This window comes from Eutrema salsugineum, unplaced genomic scaffold (assembly GCF_000478725.1).
Source record: "Eutrema salsugineum unplaced genomic scaffold, Eutsalg1_0 scaffold_10, whole genome shotgun sequence".
NCBI lineage: Eukaryota > Viridiplantae > Streptophyta > Magnoliopsida > Brassicales > Brassicaceae > Eutrema > Eutrema salsugineum.
In genome coordinates this window covers 9,902,461-9,918,424 of record NW_006256908.1, presented here as the reverse complement: position 1 = coordinate 9,918,424, position 15,964 = coordinate 9,902,461, and the positions used below count along the sequence as shown (strand labels likewise).

General features: G+C 37.9%; 6 protein-coding genes across 9 annotated transcripts; 2 read left to right on the top strand and 4 right to left on the bottom strand.

Moving 5' to 3' along the window:
• Positions 1–125: 125 nt before the first annotated feature.
• On the bottom strand, positions 126–1,511 carry LOC18026680. Its single transcript, XM_024148396.1, is given in 7 exon segments — positions 126–347; positions 432–487; positions 540–609; positions 708–839; positions 955–1,116; positions 1,214–1,371; positions 1,478–1,511. Coding segments are annotated over 7 exon segments (834 nt in total).
• A 312-nt stretch (positions 1,512–1,823) lies between these two features.
• Positions 1,824–3,821, bottom strand: LOC112081624. Its single transcript, XM_024148419.1, has 3 exons — positions 2,886–3,821; positions 2,602–2,794; positions 1,824–2,459 (listed from the first exon to the last, which is right to left on the bottom strand). Exons 1-3 carry the CDS (start codon positions 3,273–3,275, stop codon positions 2,095–2,097), a joined length of 948 nt encoding a protein of 315 aa, XP_024004187.1. The 5' UTR covers positions 3,276–3,821; the 3' UTR covers positions 1,824–2,094.
• Positions 3,822–5,294: 1,473 nt separating this feature from the next.
• On the top strand, positions 5,295–6,757 carry LOC18026679 (probable histone H2A variant 2). Of its 3 annotated transcripts, XM_024160958.1 has the most exons (4): positions 5,319–5,340; positions 5,433–5,466; positions 5,556–5,681; positions 6,265–6,757. In XM_024160958.1, the coding sequence occupies exons 3-4, from the start codon at positions 5,568–5,570 to the stop codon at positions 6,559–6,561; spliced, it is 411 nt and encodes a 136-aa protein (XP_024016726.1). In that variant the 5' UTR covers positions 5,319–5,340; positions 5,433–5,466; positions 5,556–5,567; the 3' UTR covers positions 6,562–6,757. The 3 variants fall into 3 exon arrangements, with proteins under 3 accessions (XP_024016727.1, XP_024016726.1, XP_006411105.1); XM_024160959.1 differs by lacking the exon at positions 5,433–5,466 and having other exon boundaries at positions 5,295–5,340; XM_006411042.2 differs by lacking the exons at positions 5,319–5,340; positions 5,433–5,466 and adding an exon at positions 5,347–5,428.
• Positions 6,758–6,822: 65 nt separating this feature from the next.
• Positions 6,823–9,048, bottom strand: LOC18026678 (calmodulin binding protein PICBP). The gene is made up of 2 exons (XM_006411041.2): positions 7,229–9,048; positions 6,823–7,143 (listed from the first exon to the last, which is right to left on the bottom strand). Exon 1 carries the CDS (start codon positions 8,917–8,919, stop codon positions 7,234–7,236), a length of 1,686 nt encoding a protein of 561 aa, XP_006411104.1. The 5' UTR covers positions 8,920–9,048; the 3' UTR covers positions 6,823–7,143; positions 7,229–7,233.
• A 2,157-nt stretch (positions 9,049–11,205) lies between these two features.
• On the top strand, positions 11,206–12,247 carry LOC112090246. The gene has a single exon (XM_024161101.1). The coding sequence runs from the start codon at positions 11,342–11,344 to the stop codon at positions 11,990–11,992; it is 651 nt and encodes a 216-aa protein (XP_024016869.1). The 5' UTR covers positions 11,206–11,341; the 3' UTR covers positions 11,993–12,247.
• A 126-nt stretch (positions 12,248–12,373) lies between these two features.
• Positions 12,374–15,795, bottom strand: LOC18026677. 2 transcript variants are annotated; one of them, XM_024161100.1, is made up of 7 exons: positions 15,392–15,795; positions 14,743–15,071; positions 14,205–14,357; positions 13,795–13,887; positions 13,405–13,463; positions 12,947–13,040; positions 12,374–12,747 (listed from the first exon to the last, which is right to left on the bottom strand). In XM_024161100.1, the coding sequence occupies exons 1-7, from the start codon at positions 15,750–15,752 to the stop codon at positions 12,520–12,522; spliced, it is 1,317 nt and encodes a 438-aa protein (XP_024016868.1). In that variant the 5' UTR covers positions 15,753–15,795; the 3' UTR covers positions 12,374–12,519. The 2 variants fall into 2 exon arrangements, 1 of the variants encoding a protein (XP_024016868.1); XR_002901563.1 differs by having other exon boundaries at positions 12,947–13,471.
• Positions 15,796–15,964: the final 169 nt, after the last annotated feature.

Here is a 15,964-nt window from a genome sequence, read left to right as displayed (position 1 = left end):
GTAGTGAAACTATGCAGTTGAAATTTTGGTGAACGGTTTAGGAAAAATGAAAGGCTCCAAGCCCCAAATTAATACATTGCATTTACAACCCATCATGTTACTTATCAACAACATCTTGATATACATTATTTCGCTTCTGGATATGTACCTATCCTCCTATCATTCTTTTTCTTCATCCCGAGCATGGCTTTCCTTTCATCGTCCCACTGTCCCGATAAGTGTTCGCGTTTCTCCTCTAGACGCTTCACCTTTTGTGTGAAATCTTTATGTATATTCGTTGCGTATTGCTTTACATGCAGTTTTTCTTCCCAGTCTTTTTAAAGTTCTCTAATCAGCTTCTTCAGAACCTAGTTCATTTGCAAACATATTCTCATTGGTTGGTCTAAAGTAAGATAGGCTAGTGCTCAAATAAAGTAAGAGATTTGTCTTACTTTTATTTCCAGCTCCACAGATTTTCTCAAACTCTCATGATTAGTTGAGTTACAAACTAGTGTACAATTTGAAAGAGCTTTGTCTCGATATTTGTTCTTCTCTTTAACCTTTTTTTAGAAGACCGTGTACAGCTTTTCTGCTGTCGATCCTTGGCATTTTTCGTTGAACGTAGTAGAGCTAATTATATGGAAAGACAAAAAGTTAAGAGGACACTAATGGTACTAGTAAGTAGATTTTGAATCTTGGGGGTTTAAGCTTAACAATATTAACAATACCTGATCGTCGGTATCTTTGAAAACACCTATTACTTCACTGTTCAGTTTCTGGCATTCTGCTTTCTGCCGAAATATCATCATGTTTTCTTGTGCTGAGGTTTTACCGCTTTTGAACATCGAGAATTGCATGTTCTAAATACACAAAGCAAGTTTAAAGGTTATGATTATGATAGATTTGTGTTACATCTGGAGCTGGTTCTCATATCTATAAGATCATAATGATATTGCTTGTTTGGATTAGCATTACATGATCAATGGTTTCTTCTGTTGTTGTTTCTGTTGTAGGTAGCTTTTCAAGAGCCTTCTGCAATTTATCTACCAGCTTGTTGCACCAGTCAATGAAAGCTGCAGCCGAGGAACAGCGATTGACAGCGCGTCTTTTCTCATCATATAAGCTCTCCCATTGTGACTGCCCACAATAAGTAAAGCTATTCAATGACCATAATATAAGGCTTTTGAGTGAGATTAAGTTTCAGGGTTATATGTACAATCTTTTAAAAACTTACTCTTGTTTCTGTGTACTTGTGGCTTGTGTGGATATAATGTTGGTCCACCTTTTTGAGTCGCTTCTCGGCTTCCAAGCTATGTTTCTTCAACTTGTTGTCATTATCAATATCAACACAAATGGAGACTTTCTTGGTTCCTTGGGGACTATCTATAGCCTCTTTTGGGTTTGTCGTTTATGGATTGTCCCCAAAGTTTGACACTTGATAATATATATAGTTACTAACCTCAGAGTTCGACTCAAAACAGTTTTTAAATTGATTAACGAGGATCTTGCTCCCCACGCCAAGGAAGATCCATAGGTTTTAAATTGATAATACAATATGCAAGGTAATGCATGACATTATAATTTGATTTCATTTTTAATATAGTCAACTGTTTTTATAATAGTAGCAAGTTTGTTGTTCTATATGGGTTGGTGTGTTAACATCGCTTATTACCACCTCTTCTTCACATCAGCATCGAGAACTGTAGAAACACTTTAGTAGATCAATTACTAATTTTGTTTCTCCTTTCTAAAATCTGTTAACTCTAAATTCTTATTCCTATAAGCTTCAACCTATTCTTCACAGGAGCATCAGATTTGAAGTACGCAAATCAATATATAGGAGATTTTTTTCTTCTCAAATGATTATGAATGTCTCAAGCACAATAATAATAATAATAATCTCACAAAGAAACGACAGAGTCACAGAGTCGGATCACACTCTCCCTTACACCAGAAAAAAAGAAAGATAAGGGGAGACACACTATGAGTGTATGATCTTCATCGATTCATACCCTTACATCAAAAACTATAAGGGACTCGATTACTCCTCTATCTCAGACATCTCTAGAGGCTTATGTCATATATAATATATGTATATAGAGCTTCACACAAACTTCAAACACCGAAGACTATGGAACCAACCGATTTAGCTAACATATCTACTGGTTCCTGCTTGTCTTCTTCATCTGACTTTTGATCTGCACGAACATAAGGAGAGAGCCACTTTGATTTAACATACTCAACTCTCCTCCAAGGCGGCACATGAAGTCCTTTCTTCTTTAGGCTCTGCTTTCCGGCTTTAGATATAAGCATGATGATCCTCTGCAACCGATCCGCTTTGCCCACAAAGATGTAAGGCAGAGTTTGCAGAATCGACTTGTAGGTCTTTGTTGCACGAGCAATCTCGAATTTCGACTTGAAATCAATGTCAATCAACAGTCTTTCACCTTCGATCATCACGTCCACATACTCGTATTCCCCTGTTTCATTTCACAAACACAGCAACTCCACTGTCAAGATCCCCCTGTTCTATCCTCCATTTTGATATATTTCAATTAACATGCGACCAAAACAGAACCAAGAAATTTGCCAGAAGAGAGAGTTATTAGTTATAGATCATACCAGCAGGACAAGAAGGTGATTTCTCCCAGCGAGATCTGCACAGAGCCGCATCATATCCTAAGCTCACCAACCCATTGGCCACAGTTTTCAAGCAAGATTCGTCTTTACGCTTACAATTCTTACTAGTTTCCACAATCTTGGTCACATCGGCCATTAAATTCTTCTCACAGACGCTCGTACAAAGGACCAAACTCTACACGTTGAATCTGAATTAATCAAGGTTTCTGCTTTACCCTTTATGGAACAATCCTAGAGACGAGAGAAATTGGCAAAAAAAGTCATACCTTGAGAATTTCGCAAGCTTCACTGGAAGAACATTTCAGACCATCGGACCATTCAGGTTCTTCGTCGGAGCTCTCCGTGCCACTCCCGGTAAAGCAGTTGCTGCATCGGCTACGACCACACCGCTGTTTCTCGCCGTTGTTATCCTCGATGAAGTTTAAAACCATCTTCGTCAAACAGACCGAGCTCGGCTCGAAATCTCCCGAATTGCCTCTTGAAAGCGGCGCCTGAAAATCGCCGACGGTAAATTTCTCCGATGCGTTCTTCATAGTGAACTGACGCTCAAAGAGACGCTTCAGCCGCGATTTTGGCATTTGCTTCATCGGCTCCGGGAAAGGTAGCTCTTCCGATAAATCGGAGTCGATCGGTTGGATTCTCGTATTAAACGGCATTGCGATATCACTCAAAAACCAGAACACCGAAAAAGGAAAAAAAAAATCCCACTTTATACAGAAATTTCAGATCAATGAAACATGATATTAGTCCAAGATCTAATTTTTATGATTGTTCTTCGCTTCCAGATCAAAAAAAAAAAAGAAACTGATAAGGAAGAAACGCAATCTGAGCAGAATTATACCCAAATAAACGAGAAAATCCTAAAACCGATCTCAAATATTTGTCAAAAGTATGATCTAAGTTTCAAGATAAAGTATGGAATAACTTCAAACTTGGGCCAACTTCGGGAAAAAAAAAAAAGAAAGAAGATTGCTTTATTTTAACTCTTTAGATACGGATATTAAAGTTTCCGAGATACGCGACGACGAGAGAACGTCAGGCTTTATGCTTTTGAGCTTTGAAATCATTACAACGAGACGAGATTATTGCCGGAGATAGAAGATAGAGGAAACAAAAAAACGCCAGAAGAAAGGAAACTGAATTCGAAAACGGAAAAAACAAAAAACTCCTTAGTGATCTGTGACGACGAAGAGGAAGAGGATAAGCTTTGTGAGGTTTTATAAAGACGAGGAAAGGATATTGATGCACACGTGGTTTTCCTACGTGTTAAAATAGCTAAATCTGAATGGGATGAGAGACACGTGTCGTGAGATCAACGGTGTTGGCTCTTCACATGACAAGCGGCTGAGATCCGATGCTCTTGGTTTCAAAAGGTCGAAAATACCCTCGAAGCCCTTTCAGATAGAGGACGTGTCGGCGACTCCGGGGTCTGTTAACAAACTGCTCCGGAATAAGTTGAAACGAAAGTGCGGAAATAGATGACGGAAATGCCCCTCCGTATTCGTTGTACTTGTACGTACTTTTGCTTGTATATACGTACGTATATTCGCCTATTTTTAGTACTCCGTACATCGTAGTTATCACTTGTAAGCGTTGCAATTTGCAAGTCTCATGATTTAAAAATTTTAAACTTTGCCGATCCGACTTATTAACCAACTTTGAAATATTGACACAGCATAATTTCCCTGAAAATGTTTGTTTTTATGAATATTTAGTGAGTTAAGTGTGAATTAGGTTCATAACTCAATCTTAACACACGGTATAACTCATGTCACTAATTAGACCCAAGTTATCACTCAACAGTATATATAATTGATGCAAAAGTAGATGAAAAATTTGCCAAACGTTAGAATATTACATCAAATTAATACTCTATTACTATTACATATGGTCGGATGGTACCAATGCAAGAATAGGATGAAATCTTGGTTCCTGAATTTTTTTTTTTTTTTTTTGAAAAAAGTACTGAATAAATTGCAGTATTTACGGTTAGTTTCAAGAATATTGATAAATCTTCGTGTAACAAATTTTCCGGTGCATTTTCAGTTAACACAACAAGTTCAAGATCTTTGTAAAGGATCCAAGATCTATCTAATCTAACGTAACATTGGGATATACTCGATAGCACACAAGCTGTGGAATTTTTTTAAAAAAAAACAAGATCTATCTTTTTTTTTAATATAAATTCTTAACCTAATTGCATTGCTTTATTCCTTCTTGAATATTGTACTCCTCGAAAATAGCATACATTTACATTACATGCCAAACTATAGATATGGTTCTGTAATTCTGTTGTTATTTTTTTGGGCTGACTAAAAAACTGAGCCTAATGGGCCTTTGTATTATTATCTATATTCTCAGGCAATTTCAATAGAAAGCTTTGTAGCAAAAAAAAAAAAAAAAACTAGGTTAATAACATAAAAATGCGTCAATAATTTACACTAAAACGACTTTAGATGTTTTCACCAAAATTACGGAGATGAAATTAAAAATTTTAAAATAATAAGTGTAGTTTTGAAAGAAAAATATGTAAAATTTACATAAACAATAAGAGGTGATTACGGATAAAATCCACCAGATTTAACAGAGATAATTGGAAACCGCCCCACTAACTCTAATCTAAAATATTTAAAAGCTCCCGCATAATTTTTGGAGCAAAACCAAAGCCACGTTTTCGTCTCCCTCCCACTTTTATTTCTCTCTTCCCGCTCTCGTTTTCAGGTATTTCTTTCTCTTTCTCTCTCTCTCCGAGTTAGGGTTTGCTCCGCTTATCTTTCTCTCGTTTCGATTTAAAGTAGTTTCTGTATTGGTAGGTTCTACACTAAACGCTTCGGATCTTTTCTATCGGTATAGAAAAATCTTCTTGATTTCGACGACAGATCTGGTAGTTTCTTTTGTATACTGATCTTTTTTAAAATTCTCTCGTCTTTTGTTAGGTCTTGAAGATAATGGCAGGGAAAGGCGGCAAGGGGCTTATAGCTGCGAAGACGACGGCATCTAACAAAGACAAAGACAGTGTCAAGAAGAAATCAATCTCTCGCTCGTCTCGTGCCGGCATTCAGGTATCCCTCTTAACTCTTTCTAGGTCTTGTAATTCATGTCGCTCTGATTTTGATGTGATTTTTTTAGGCTTTTTTATTTATGTAATTGGGGATATTAGAAGAACGTTTTGAAGAAACGAATCTAAGGATAAATCGAAACGAGATTGTTTTATGTGCTTCTTTCTTTTTTTGATTTATGTAATGAGATTGTGGACTTTGGTAATCTTAATGCAAAGAGGCATATTTGCTTTCTCTCTTTCTATGAGAAAAGTAGCTTGCTTTTTTTTCTGTGGAGATCAACACACCCAAACTTGATTTCTCTGTATCCACTTATTGTAGTTGCGTGTGAAAAAAAATTTGTGCTTACTATCTTTAAAGTAACCTATATACAATGTGTAGTGCTTTTGCAACTAACTGATTTGTCTGTCTCTTCGTGAGATTTTCATTCCAATTTCAGAGAAATTCTCATACCGAGACATCATTTAGTTGTTTTGCACTATTAGATACTTGCAGTTTGAGTGTACATATACAAGAAGAGATTTGTCTGATAATGAGAAGCTTGACTTTGTGCCTTGAGTTATATGCTGATATTGTCTTCTTTCAGTTTCCTGTGGGTCGTATTCATCGCCAACTCAAGTCAAGAGTATCAGCACATGGAAGAGTTGGTGCCACTGCTGCTGTCTACACGGCATCAATTCTGGAATACCTAACTGCAGAAGTTCTTGAGTTAGCTGGAAATGCGAGCAAAGATTTGAAAGTGAAGAGAATCACTCCGAGGCACTTGCAGCTTGCAATCAGAGGAGATGAGGAGCTTGACACTCTCATCAAAGGAACAATTGCTGGAGGAGGTGTGATTCCTCACATCCACAAGTCTCTTGTCAGCAAGATCACCAAGGATTGAGTTTCAGTCCTTCAAGTCCTTAAGTCTAGATCTATGTGCTTTGCTAGTTATAACAGCTTTTGGTGTTTTGTGTTTAGCTATTGATTTCGTCTGCTCTATTCTTCTGGACATCCTCAAGTGTATATGGTATGGGTTAATTTTTTTTAACTCCTAGGTTTCTCGTTTTAGACTCTCATACTCTTGTGATCTTGCTATTCCTTTTATTGTTACTGTGTTCTTGGTTTTCTACACTGTAGCATGCCATATTCTAGTTAACAGAACAATAGAAATCGTAGGCTCTAGATGCTGAAATCACCAGTCAATGTTTTATGACAATCAACAACAACAGCATTCGATTGATTCGAAATTTCAACCAGTTACACAGAACTAAAAAGATGCATACGGTTTGTCCCATAAGCAAGCACACACTGTCCTCACAGATTAAGGAGAACTATATCATAATATCAATCATAACTACCACACAAAGAGCTAAGGTAATAAACCATCAAAGTTTGGTCCTTTACTCTTGGGTTCTTAACTCGAAAGTAAGTAAACAAAGTCATCTGCCTTCCTTTAGTTGCATTTCTTCAAGCATCCCTTGACCTGCATAAAGGTTTTTATAAGCAGAAGCAGAACTTGCAAGAGATTTGGTTTATTAGCTAAGTCATAAGGGCTTTTTGTTAATTACCTCTGTTAATTGCAGGTTTGAAGGTGTCTTCCATAACTCAATACCGGTGCAGGTTCTCTAATAATAGGTTGCACGGTTTCAAATGCCTCGACGAGCAATGCAACTTTCCTCTTCCTCGCTGAGGAAAGTCTGGTAACGGCACGCTGCAGAGCATAATCAAACATCCAATCCTCTGAGTTTTTCCTCTCATCCATATCCTGATGCTTGAGGTCAACCTTTTCGTTATCAGCATCCAAGACAACTGGAAGGTAATTGGGTTCTCTTGGGTTAAATCCCCTCAAATCCTCCGTCTCTGCAACAGGTTTGTTGCATCTGACAGTCCATGAAATGGTGGCATCTGACTCTTCTTGCTTAAGTAGAACCTTTGCAGTTTCCTCTATCATCAATACATCATCATTTTGGTCCTGAGACTCGTCTTTGTAATCTTCAGCTTTATCCTTTAAAGTCTCTTCATCTGCCTCTGAGTTCTTCATCATAATGATAACTTCTTCATCTTTGTTTGCTTTCTCTTGGATCTCTTTCACAGAGTCACCTGCAAGAGTCTCCTCCAAGTCAGATTCTTTTAACTCGATGTCATGATCACCTTCTACAAACCTCACCATCTCTGCGCAATCAGAGTTACCATCCACCTCACATGTCTCTTGGATCTCTTTCACAGAGTCATCATCTACTATAGTCTCCTCCAAATCAGATTCTCTTAGTTCAAATTCATGATCACCTTCTGAGAACATAACCATCTCTGCACTATCAGAGTAGTCATCAACCTCACAAGTCTCTTGAATCTTTTTGACAGAGTCATCACGTACTAGATTCTCCTCCAAAACAGATTCTTCTAACTCAGTTCCATGATCACCTTCTGAAAGCCTCTGAACCATCTCTGCACTATCCGAGTACTCATCAGAATCAGTTTCAGAACGAGGTGCTCCTACAGAGACAGTTTCCGAGATTTGGGTCTCAATATCAATCTCACAAGCTCCTTCTTTACCATTCTCACACTCTTTCTTCTCCTCTCCATAGATCTCCACAAAATCTTCCATAGAAGCTTCCCTTTTCACACTCTTTTGGGACTTCAAACTCCGTCTCCTCAAGGATATAAAGCTTTTGAGAGGAGGGTACTGTGCGGCATGAAGATGGCCGTTGAGTGAACAATACGTGTAAGGACAGACTTTCAAGACAGAGGTTCCATTAACTTGATCATCAGTTTCACCATGGTTAAGCATCAGGTACTCTGGAAACTTGGAATCTTTCAGAGTCGAAGAACAAGTAGCTCTCTGTGAGCATCTCTTGAAACTCGGAGCCTTTGTGAAACCTCTAACGATCCTCGAACCTGCCTTGTTACTACATCTCTCTTTGTTAACTCCATAGCGAGAATCATGTTTCAGACCGGTTTGGTTCTTCTGATTCCTAGAAAGATTAAATCTTTTCTTGTTCTCTTTCCTTGCCTCAGAACTAGAGGTGCCTTTCATGTAATTAGGTGACCCGCCTGTGACTTTAACAACAAGATCATGCTTAGGTGGTGCTTGTGGCTTACCTGATTGAGAAACAGTGTTGTCTATAAGCATCCTCTTAGTCTTTGTCCTCTTCATCATCATCATCTCCGGTCCAAGGCTCTTGAGATGTTCTTGCCCAAACCGGGTTTCAGGTTGGAGATTGTATGATTCGATTGCTTGACAAGTCTTCCTCTGAACCATCTTTCCAAGACTTGCTTTGCCTGAAGACAAAGCTATTGCTTGTTTAGAGCAGAAGAAGAAAAGAAAATGGGAGATTCTCTCTGTTCAATGGTGGGCTAAGGATACGTGTGCGGTTTTGTCTTAGTGCCTTTTGTAACTTTACGTGAATTGGTTCATACTTAAAACAAATTAAAGATTTGAATACTTTGTGATTTTGATAAGCACTGAAAAAGAGATTTATTTTGGTGGGTCCATTGCTCTTTATCATTGGAGCCATATTTTAGGGATGATTGATAATTGCTTTTCTGTGTAACACGAGATAATGCGCATAATGTTCTTTTGTCTTTCTCTCCCAGTTTTTTTTGGCTCCTCCTACCCCACAAATTAGCGAAGAAGGCTCAAATTATAGTTCTTTTTGAAAAAAAATTATTTGTATGATATAAAAAATTTGGTATGTATAACTGTGATCAAAAGCTACACCGAACAATATTTCGTTATTGGGAACCGACAAGTATTTTAGTCCACAAAGGTGTGTCAAGAATTATAATATGACTTTCTCACGCATATTGCTTTCTAGAATAAGGAAGAATAGAGAGTTTAAAAAAAAAAAAAAAAAAGAATAGAGAGTATTAATATTTAAGTTTTTGATTATTAACAGAACACAATAGAATGTTTACACTACTTGTCTTATATATGAACAGAATTATTTTAAATGAATCTGAAGATAATGCTCTAAAAACAATTTGAAACAGGAGAAGATGCTATGGATTAATAGATATGAAGGATAAATGGCAATCCATAGGATTACGAGTTTGCTGAGCAAGAAGGATCAATCCCGCCAAAAATCAAAAAGATCGGTTATTTACAAACCAAATATGCAAATCATTTGGAGGCAGTCTAATGGTAATTTCAAACCGAGCTTCTCAACTAAAGAGACTTGGCTGCAGTTGCGACAATCTTATTCTCGAAATGATTGGTACAAAGGCATATGGTTTAAGAATGCAATACCAAAGTTCTCATTCATTGCTTGGCTAGCGGTTCACAACAGACTAGCCACAGGGGATCGACTTAGACAGTGGAACTTTGGAGCATCGGACCAGTGTATGCTCTGCATGCAACAGGGCGAGTCGCGCAATCATCTCTTCTTTTCCTGCAGTTTTTCAATGCAGGTGTGGAATTTCATTACAAAGGGACTTTTGCAGCAGAGGTGGAGTGAGGAATGGAACACTTGTGTTGATCTTCTCACTCAGAACAGTTCTGATTTTATTGGCAACTTTCTGTATCGCTATGCTTTTCAAACAGCAATCTCTGTGATTTGGAAGAAAGAAATGGGCGACGTCATGGCGAGCCCCATCACACAGCGCAGACCTTGAGCAGGCTGATTGATCGTACAGTGAGGAATCGGATACACTCGATTCGAACTCTGCAACCTCGCTACAATGAGGCACTAGTCACCTGGCTTGCAGCTTTGGAGGCTTAACATTCAAAACTACCTTTCTTTCAAAATTTTACTTTTTTTGCATCTAATGTAAAAAAGAACAGCTGTTTTTTTGGTGATGAATATAATTTTACATTCTCTTCAAAAAAAAAAATATGCAAATCATTTGTTGCAATTGCAAATGAAATCCTCTATAGCAAATTTTGTAAGTGTTATGATTACATTACAAATTTTCTTGCAACAACATTGTAAGGACTTGAATTTTCAAAATTTGAATGGTCTTTCGTTGGAAATAGTAATTGCAACAGAATTTGGTTACACTTTCGTTGCATATATATATATATAAAAATACAAAAGATTAGTCCCAAATTAATTAAATTTCACATATTTTAGTTATACCTACATAATCCTATAGCTTAGTTATACAACTATACAAGTTAGTATTATCGTGCAAACTTTATCCTCCCGAACTTGAGCCACCAGAGTACCAGACACAAACATAAACATAAGTAGATAGGCCTTTTGCCAGTTTGAATTTACTTAAATTTTTCTTTTATATAATCCTAACTTCTTCTACACGTCGTTGAAATTATGATAAATGTGTAATGTATGCACTTATCTCCGAAGTTGCAGCTTCTCCCAAGAAACAACTCAAGAATGGTGACAATATGCCACAAATTACATACAACTGCTACCTAATGATTGGCCGAAAACCCAACAAAAAATAAAATTCAAATGCTTTGGACCCATCTAGTCAACGTTGAAGAAGTCGTGCCAACGTCGTGTTGACAAGTCGGGATTCGGGAAGAAGCAACAAATCTCATCTTTCTACTCATTTTTTGCTTCCAAATCTATCCTGCTTCCATCCTTTTATATCTAAGATCCTTTTGCTTTCTTCTTCAGATCTTGAAACATACTCTAAACAAGACAAAACAAAACAGAAAACAAAGATACGCTGCTCAAAAGACTTGGTAAATCAAAATTTCTGAAGATTGGTGTCTGTCTATGGGGAAGAAACATCTTAGCATTAACTCTCTGAGTTATCATTCCACGAAGGACGAAGAAAACGAAGAAGACAACAACTGCAAGAACAGTCTCTTCTTTGGATTGTTCGATGATTCTGAATCCACAAGGTCAAGAAGTGGGAGTATGAAGAGACAATACAGCGATATGGGAGATAGCTACCACAGAATTTATGAAGAACATCATAATGATGTTGATTATGCTGATGATGGTGATGATGATGAGGGATCGAGGATGGACATGAGAGTCTTGATGGTACTTGAGTATATGAGAGAGCTTTACGTGGGACAACTACAGCTGCTCAAGAAGATGTTTCCAGGGGGAGCCAAAGACGATTTTCTTGGTTTCTTCAACAAACTCGGAGACGCTATGTCTCAATTCAAACAAGATTCTCGTCCTCCTGCAAAGTCGATGACTATGCAGAGGAGCCTCAGTGCTGGTTCACCTCGTGTCAGAGTGAGAGGGGTCAATCTTGGCCCACCAGATTTGAGAGATGAAAGGTTTAAAGTTTCGACGGTTGAAGCCGGAGGTGCTCCAGCCGGAGGTGCTCCAGCCGGTGGAGCTGGTGGTGGAGCTACCGGAGGAGGTAAAGGTGGTGGCTCAGCGGCTGGTCAAGGCCAGACCAAGAAGTAGTCAGGCTTTGCCACGTGAGGCCATGGATGATTAAACCTTATGCCATTCAGGGTTTGACATTACACTAGACGTTACTTCCTGCTGAATGGAATGAAATGTGATACCTGTGATTATAAGTTTGGGTTCGAATAAGACTTGTGAGTCAACTTGGGGATTTCTAGTTTCTTAACTGGACATCAATTTCTTCATCATAAATTATGTATTTTCCATGTTGGTTTTACATAGAGATGAAATAACAGTGGGCTCATCCAAAGAAAAATCTTAGCTTTGATCTTTCTTTATATGTCTCTCATTGGTGTTTGATTCTCATATTCTTTTATGTTCTTTCAGTTAAAAAGAAAAGCTTTGTTTTTTTATTTCGTGTGTGTGTGTGCATGACTCTTCAACTCTTAACAAAATGAATTGAATTTTCAATTAAGGTCAATAAACAGATGCAAGCCAACCAACGACTAATTTGGCTGCTTTGCATAACATTACCTTATATATTTACAAAAATTACATGAAGAAGTTGACAAGGGTTTGTGCCTTCAGTGAATATTCCCTCTCTGTGCAGCCACAAAAATGATCAATAGAATCGGAGACGCAAGAAGAATCACATAAAGAAGCGTCTCATTTATTCCCAATGCCTCTCCTTCTTCTTCCTCCTCTGTTTTGTAATTCATTTTGTCTTTTTTGACAAAGGCTTCAAAGTAATCCTCATACCCAGGGTTAATCTGCATGAAGCTCGACCCCTTAACCTTCAACATCTCCATTGCCTACCAATGTGTAAAAAAAAAAAACTCAAGAGTTTAAGCGAAAAGTTTTGCCAACTCTTTTTGACATTTGGTACACAATAATACGGAAACAAAAAAGAGTTGAATGGCTCTTGTCCGATCTTAGTCAGAAAGAAAACACAACTCATCTTTGCTCCTTGTGCTTAGTTGGTATAATAGTTTTGTGGGTGTTTTGGGTTACCTGAAAACTGAACATGAACTGCCTCGCTTTCTTGCTCACTCTCGGGTTTGGGTGGGATAGAAGCTTCTCATACATGCCCCTTGCCTTATCTTCTCTGTCAATCACTCCAAAATAACGATTTTAACGCACAAGAGACCAACATCATCAAATGAGCCACCAACTTGGTTAGTATATAAACAGGGGATTTAAACGTTAGGATATATCTAGTATGTTGTGATTTTCTTGAGGCTTTTTTGGAGCTTGGGAGATTTTTTTTGGGTTCTCTAGATCAAATGCTTAGGTCATTCTGAATTGGTAATACTGGGCTCAGTGTTTGTACTTCAGCCTTAGGGAGAAATAAAAACAGTTTCTTTTTTCAAACCCTTATCAAACTGCTTAATAAATTTTTAACAGTTGTGAAGCCAACGAAGAAAAAGTAAAACGATTTCGAGTTTTCAACAACAAAGCATGTTACTTACTTCCGAAGTGAATCCTGACAAATAGACCACTGCAAAGCTGCTAATCCATGAAGCTCACTCTGCACAACTAACCTCATTACTAGTTAACATAATTTTCTGAAGCAGACTACTTCTTTAAGTGATTTTAGTGCATCAATAGATTAAGATGTCGATAGACTGACAACAAGGTCATGAAACTAATAATGCATAATAATCAGTGTCTTAAAGTGCTTTTCTTGATTATGTGGTTGACTTTTATATAAGATTGTTGGATTATTGCTCCACATACATGCTGATAGGTAAAATACTAATAAAGTCCCATGCAGTCAAGAAGAGTCAGATGAGCAGACTAATGCGTCAACGCAGACATGCGTATAAGATGAGATAATAAACCAGCTTTGAAGAAATTACCTTGAAGACTATTTTCTCCATGACCTTTTCATAGTACGGCAAAGCTTCTTTGAGTTTCCCTGAATCCATAAGCGAGTTCCCCTTTTCTAGTGCCTGTCATAATTAAGTGTCAAAATCTGAGCAGAATTAGCCGATGAGCAAAACGTTTCTAGCTACCTTGAAGCATGAGTTGAAGCAGAACATGCCTGTAGATAAAGATAATAACTTTTTCTAGTTTTTCTCAACTCAAATTATTTGATCAATTCTCTAGTAGAAAATGTTGCAACGTGCAAAGCTGAAATGAAAATATGAGAATCTGCTTGAGCAAACATGAGTTCATATCACAGTTCCACAAGAACTCATATCCCTGTTATGATCTAACAATAGGATTCTAAAGACAGCGACTAAAACTTTTGTTCGTTTGGGAGTACCTCCTCACACTCAAGTTTGAGTTTGGGATCAATATTCAGTCCGATTGATTCCTTGTAGGCAGTGAGCAATTGTTTTGTACGTTCTTCTCTTGCAATCCTCTCTTCAGCGGTTTCAACTGAATCCCCTGGTTGGAGAGTCCTTCCACCACCAAACTTAAACCAGAAAAGTCTTAACATCACGAGTTGATACCACGAATGCCAACAAGAAAGTATACATTCAAAAACCAATCGAAGTTAAGATTTGCAAAAAATGTCATCACAAAATACAATGTCATATAGCCAAAATTGGCCTCCTACGCTCATGAGCATGAGTGGATCAACAAGTCATTTTGGTTGCATCATATTTGACAGCAGATTACTGACACAGGAACTAATTAAATGGAAAATCCATGATAACTTTTTGGTACTCCCTCCTCTAAATATTTGGAGTGAATGGCTTTTTAACAACACTGGACAAAAACAACTCCTTTCCCCTTGGTTTTCTGAAACAACTAATCAAGTTGAATAAAACATGTCTTTAAAAGGACTTATCACATACCGTTTTAGAGATGTTGCTTGGTCTTGGGAAAACACCCCATGTCGAAACTTTGGGCTTATATACATCAGAGTTTTCATTTCCTTCTTGCTCCAGCTCCTTTTCTGTCTCTGCAAATCTTGTTTTGTCACCAACAAGAATCTCCACCTCAGGTAAGTCTTCTCCAGGGAAATAATCGACAACAGGAACCAGTCCCGGTGGAAGCCCCCTCGTGTTCTTCTTATCAGCAAAACCAAGCCCAACGAAATCAATGCTCGATACTTTCAAGTCTTTCTTCTTATTACCATCATTATCTTCATCAGCCTTCGATGATGATCTAGCAACACTTTGCTCTGCCCTACCAGAAAACCCACCAAGATCATGTTTTGATTGAATTTCCACATATTAACATGTCAAATCTAAAATAAAAACATAAACTTTGCACATATTGACAGTCCCCAACAAGCATTTCAATGCCTAATATAAAGAAAATTTATCCATGGTTGCGAGCTAAAAGTCATAGGAAACCAATAATCCAAGACATTATTCCTGAATCTAATCAAAATCAGTTTATGCATGTTCCCTGCACACACCAACGTTTTCATGGTGGCAACTAAAAGCCTAATGGAAAAATTGCAGTGAACAGAGAGACAAAATGATGTTTTTACTGAACTGGGTTTAGGCTCCTGGACACCATCAGCTCCAAGCACTTTACTTTCCTTATAATCATCAGCTTTTTGCTTAGAAACTTTCGTCTCGTCACCGGCATTTCTCTCTCGGTCTTGCTGCTCCTCCGCTTTCGGTTTCAATTTCGATTTTTTATACGCTTCGGCTTTCTTCAAGGCGAGCTTCACGGGATCGACGGCGAGCTCAACCTCCGGCGTGCGGTCCGGCGAGGAACAGTTGGGTAGCGGCGAAGATTTGTTTCGGAAAACAGAGAGTTTATAGGATTTTGGTTGTGGAGATGGAGATAGGAAGAAAGTGGGAGGTTCGGCGAGTGGAGAAGAGAGCCAACAATGGTTGAAAGAAGCCATTTTGGATTCGTCGAGAGAAGAGATGGTTTAGCCATTTTTTTTTTCTTTCTTTCTGGGGAGAGTGTGTATCACATACTCGTGGTTGTAAGATGACCACTCAACTTTTCACTAATCCAAAAATTAGTAAAGAAAAAAAGTGAAATTTTATTAGGTTTCACTTATACGAAAATGTGAATTTGTGGATTACACCACTAACCGGTATTAGTCCTAGC

Bases quoted from the DNA above. Each gene is read 5' to 3' on its own strand.
- LOC112081624 (XM_024148419.1), bottom strand. From the start codon at position 3,275: ATGCCGTTTAATACGAGAATCCAACCGATCGACTCCGATTTATCGGAA. The intron at 2,795-2,885 runs GTATGACTTTTT...TTCAACGTGTAG, and splicing joins AAGCTTGCGAAATTCTCAAG to AGTTTGGTCCTTTGTACGAG. The intron at 2,460-2,601 runs GTATGATCTATA...GAAATGAAACAG, and splicing joins ATCACCTTCTTGTCCTGCTG to GGGAATACGAGTATGTGGAC.
- LOC18026679 (XM_024160959.1), top strand. From the start codon at position 5,568: ATGGCAGGGAAAGGCGGCAAGGGGCTTATAGCTGCGAAGACGACGGCA. The intron at 5,682-6,264 runs GTATCCCTCTTA...GTCTTCTTTCAG, and splicing joins CGTCTCGTGCCGGCATTCAG to TTTCCTGTGGGTCGTATTCA.
- LOC18026678 (XM_006411041.2), bottom strand. From the start codon at position 8,919: ATGGTTCAGAGGAAGACTTGTCAAGCAATCGAATCATACAATCTCCAA.
- LOC112090246 (XM_024161101.1), top strand. From the start codon at position 11,342: ATGGGGAAGAAACATCTTAGCATTAACTCTCTGAGTTATCATTCCACG.
- LOC18026677 (XM_024161100.1), bottom strand. From the start codon at position 15,752: ATGGCTTCTTTCAACCATTGTTGGCTCTCTTCTCCACTCGCCGAACCT. The intron at 13,041-13,404 runs GTAAGTAACATG...AGTGATTGACAG, and splicing joins TGTCAGGATTCACTTCGGAA to AGAAGATAAGGCAAGGGGCA. The intron at 12,748-12,946 runs GTAACCCAAAAC...ACACATTGGTAG, and splicing joins AGTTCATGTTCAGTTTTCAG to GCAATGGAGATGTTGAAGGT.